The sequence below is a fragment of the Galeopterus variegatus genome, unplaced genomic scaffold (genome assembly GCF_000696425.1).
Source record: "Galeopterus variegatus unplaced genomic scaffold, G_variegatus-3.0.2 Scaffold638, whole genome shotgun sequence".
NCBI classification, from domain to species: Eukaryota; Metazoa; Chordata; class Mammalia; order Dermoptera; family Cynocephalidae; genus Galeopterus; species Galeopterus variegatus.
In genome coordinates this window covers 548,978-552,950 of record NW_007726749.1, presented here as the reverse complement: position 1 = coordinate 552,950, position 3,973 = coordinate 548,978, and the positions used below count along the sequence as shown (strand labels likewise).

General features: G+C 52.8%; 1 protein-coding gene across 1 annotated transcript in view; it reads left to right on the top strand.

Moving 5' to 3' along the window:
* Nucleotides 1–237: 237 nt before the first annotated feature.
* NAIF1 (nuclear apoptosis inducing factor 1) overlaps nt 238–3,973 on the top strand; it is a 5,521-nt gene continuing 1,785 nt past the window's right edge. The window contains exons 1-2 of the mRNA XM_008570870.1: nt 238–814; nt 2,646–3,172. Coding sequence (XP_008569092.1) covers nt 304–814; nt 2,646–3,118 — 984 coding nt within the window. The 5' untranslated portion in view covers nt 238–303 and the 3' untranslated portion in view covers nt 3,119–3,172. The remainder of the gene's footprint in view (nt 815–2,645; nt 3,173–3,973) is intronic.

Genomic DNA, 3,973 nt, shown 5'->3' with positions numbered 1-3,973 from the left:
CTGGAGAAGCGCTAGAAGGCGGGAAGAGGGAAAGTGGGCGGATCTCCGCACACCCCGGCGGAAGAGGCAGATTCAGGAAGCCATTACGCAGCTGGCTGGCAGCGGCCGGACCGGTCGGGGCTGGGCCCTACGCACTTTGCGTAGCGAGGGGGGTTACCAAAGGCCTGGTGCTTGGCCTTGAGCAAGCCCAGCCTATCCCCTATAGGGGGGCTGGGTGAGGGGTGAGGCTCAGGAAGAAGAGAAGGGGAATTGGGGCGGTTGATGGGATTATAATTTCTTTAAAAGGAGGGGAGGTGAGATGCCATGGCCGTCCCAGCCAAGAAGAGGAAGATGAACTTCTCTGAGCGGGAGGTGGAGATCATCGTGGAGGAGCTGGAGCTCAAGAAGCACCTGCTGGTGAACCACTTCAACGCCGGAGTCCCTCTGGCTGCCAAGAGCGCGGCCTGGCAGGGCATCCTGAGAAGGGTCAACGCCGTGGCCACCTGCCGCAGGGAGCTGCCCGAGGTCAAGAAGAAGTGGTCGGACCTCAAGACCGAGGTCCGTCGCAAGGTTGCCCAGGTCCGGGCTGCCGTGGAGGGTGGCGAGGCCCCGGGGCCCACTGAGGAGGATGGAACCGGTGGGCCTGCGATAGGCGGTGGCAGCGGCAGCGGTGGCCCAGCTGTAGCTCCTGTGCTGCTGACCCCCATGCAGCAACGCATCTGCAACCTGCTAGGGGAGGCCACCATCATCAGCCTGCCCACTGCCACAGAGATCCACCCCGTGACCCTCGGACCTACGGCCACTGCAGCCGCAGCCACGGTCACCCTGACACAGAGTGAGTGACCTCTCCTGCCCACTCAGCTTGCATAAATGGGAAGGGCCAACAAACGATGGGGCGGCCTGGGGAAGGTTGGCTGCCAAGGGTCAAAGGTCAGATGGGGGTCTTGGAAGACCATGAGGCTCTTGTTCTCTTTGGGACTTCTGATGCGCTGGATAGCTCTCTGCTGTGTTCTCCCACCATTTCTGTCCATGACTTAACTCCATTTACTGAACTGTGTGGTCCTTGAAGACAGAGACCATGTCTGTATCCCCACAGGGCCTGGCACATAGTAGGCAGCCAGGACATATTTGTTGAATGAATAGATGGGAATAATGATAATGCCCAAGTGAGACATCGATTCTGGACTAAGATATTCTGTGTTTTCTGTGCACCGAACATTTATCAGGCACTGCTCAGGAACCTCATGGCTCCTGGTGTTAGTTCATTCATTCATTCATTCATCAAACATTAGCACTTACTCTGTGCTAAACCCTGTGCTGGGCACTGGAATTACCAAGGTGTCTAAAATATAAGCCAGTTATATTCTAGTAGGACAGGTAAGACACATAATGACTAGCTTCAATATCAGTTGGGAAAACCTAAGGACTCAGAAGGGGAAGGGGGCTTCATGGTGGGACTGGGGACACACAGTTGATGTTGGCATGTGAAGGTGGAGAAGACTGACTTCTCTCACATGCATGGAGGCCCAGCAGCCCACCTAGGATTCCTTCCAAGGTTCTTAGCTATGAATGACAACAGAACTAACTTTGGTTGGATTTTTTAATTTAGTTAAGGGTTTATGCCAATGACGTTAACTCTGCTTGTTTGTGATGGGCTGTGAAGTGCATAAATCAGTGGTTCTAAGTGAGGCTTGGGGAAACAGGAGTAGGTGCAGGTGCTGAGTGCCATCCCCCTCCAGTGTCATACTTCTTAAGTATATATTGAGGTGGGAAAAGCAGAACAAACACTAGTCTAAATCAGATACTGTTCTGGAACAGGAAGGACCCATTAGTTATCCCCTTGACCAAGGTGATCAAAGAGATGGAGACATTTATCAGGCATTTTAGCTGCAGCCACCCAATTCCCACCTCCCATTTTAGCTGCAGCCACCCAATTCCCACCTCCTTTTCTGCTTGGCTCCAAGGAACATGGAAGTCAAGAAAATGTCAATGGTAAAGAACCACAAACAATGTTTACATTGTGTAATGATAAAATTTTTAAAAAAGGAAAATATCAAGGGAGGTAGGACTAGTGTGGCTGCAAACCGCTTATGTAGAGTCCACCCAAGAAGCCTGCTGTGTGCTGCCACTAGGGGAGCATGTGACCCTGCCTCTGAGGTTCCTTTCTTAGCTAGAAGCAGCCCAGCGGGGTGGTTATGAGTACACTGGGCTCTGGTGTTGTGGAGACCTGGGTTTGCTTCCTGGCCCTGTTGAATAAACTCTGTGACCTTAGGCAAGCCACTGCATCTTTCTGAGTCTGTTTTCTCCTCTCTAAAAATGAAGATGATATGACAGTACCTACCTTGTGGTGTCATTATCAGGATTCATCTATCTAATGAGTGCAAAGTGCCTAGCACATAGGTGTTCTAAAATCTTCGTTAGTATTTTTATTAGCATCTTTGCTTTCCCAGATCTGGGGCTGACCCTTTGGTTACCAAGTAGATTAAGATTCAGAATGCTTTAGATTCTAGATTTATACATAAACAGCTATAAAACCAGGGGAGGCCTGAATTTCCCTTTATCTCCTTCCAGGGCAGGGCTTAGCGGCCTCCTCCCCACCCCACATGGCCAGCCTCATTCATTCATGAAAGTGACCTGCCTTGGCCTTTGCTCTTTCTTCCCTGCAGTCCCCACAGAGACCACCTACCACACGCTGGAGGAGGGGGTGGTGGAGTACTGCACGGCTGAGGCCCCCCCGCCCCTGCCAACCGAGGCCCCTGTGGAGATGATGGCCCAGCCCGCAGACACGTCCGTCAAGCCACAAGCGCTCAAGAGCCGCATCGCCCTGAACTCCGCCAAGCTGATACAGGAGCAGCGGGTCACTAATCTGCATGTGAAGGAGATCGCTCAGCACCTGGAACAGCAGAATGACCTGCTGCAGATGATCCGCCGCTCACAGGAGGTGCAGGCCTGTGCCCAGGAGCGCCAGGCCCAGGCCATGGAGGGTACCCAGGCAGCCCTGAGTGTCCTCATCCAGGTTCTCCGGCCCATGATCAAAGATTTCCGCCGCTACCTGCAGAGCAACACACCCACCCCAGCCCCCACCTCTGACCCTGGACAGGTGGCCCAGAATGGGCAGCCAGACAGCATCATCCAGTGAGGGCAGGAGTCAAGCCAGCCTTCTGCCATGATTGGATGAAACCTCTGTGGTCTTGTAAGTGGGTTCTGTGATTGGCCTTAGGCCGACTAGGTGGACAGCTCCCGCTTTGATAGACATTTAGGGGTCCACTGTTTCTGAGAAATGGAGACTGGGAAGAGGAACTTATTGGGCTCCTGGGACCCAAACTCTCTTACTCTCACCACTTGAGCTGCCATGTTAAGATCCGGAAGATTGGTTAAGTGGGGGTCATGTGTACTAGTGACAGGACACATGTAATCATGAGCTAGGGCTTGTGATATGACCCAGTCTCTGGAAGGAACTGTAATGAACAACGGGTTCTCACTGGGGCCATCTCACAGCCTGGGATCTGTACTGAGTTTCCCACCCCAGGTGCCAACTTTTTGAGTAAGAGAATGTCAGCACAGTAAGGCAATAATGTCTTTCTCCTTTGAGAGGCAGTGGGATGAGCCTGGGGACGAAGCCCCACCCTTTTCTCCTTCTTGCTGTGCCTCTGCTCTCGGGGGACCCTCATTACTGCTGTGCTCTTCACCCCACCCCAGGCACAGCAGGGGCCCTTGTTAGTGCCCTGAGATGCCTCTGCAATAAACCCAGTATGCAGCCAGCCTGGCTCAGGAATGCTGTGTGTGGTGGGGATGGTTTGGTCACTCTCTGGGCTTCCACAGCATCTCTGGGCAGTCCTTTGGTGGTTTGCCCCTAGAGCTTTGGACTCCGGTCAGGCTTTGGGTGCTGTTAATTTTATTTTATTTTATTTTTTATTATTATTTTTTTTTTTCTCTTTTTCCGTGTCTGGCAACGGATCGCAACCCTCAGTGTTGCCCCCGTACCGGACCGGGG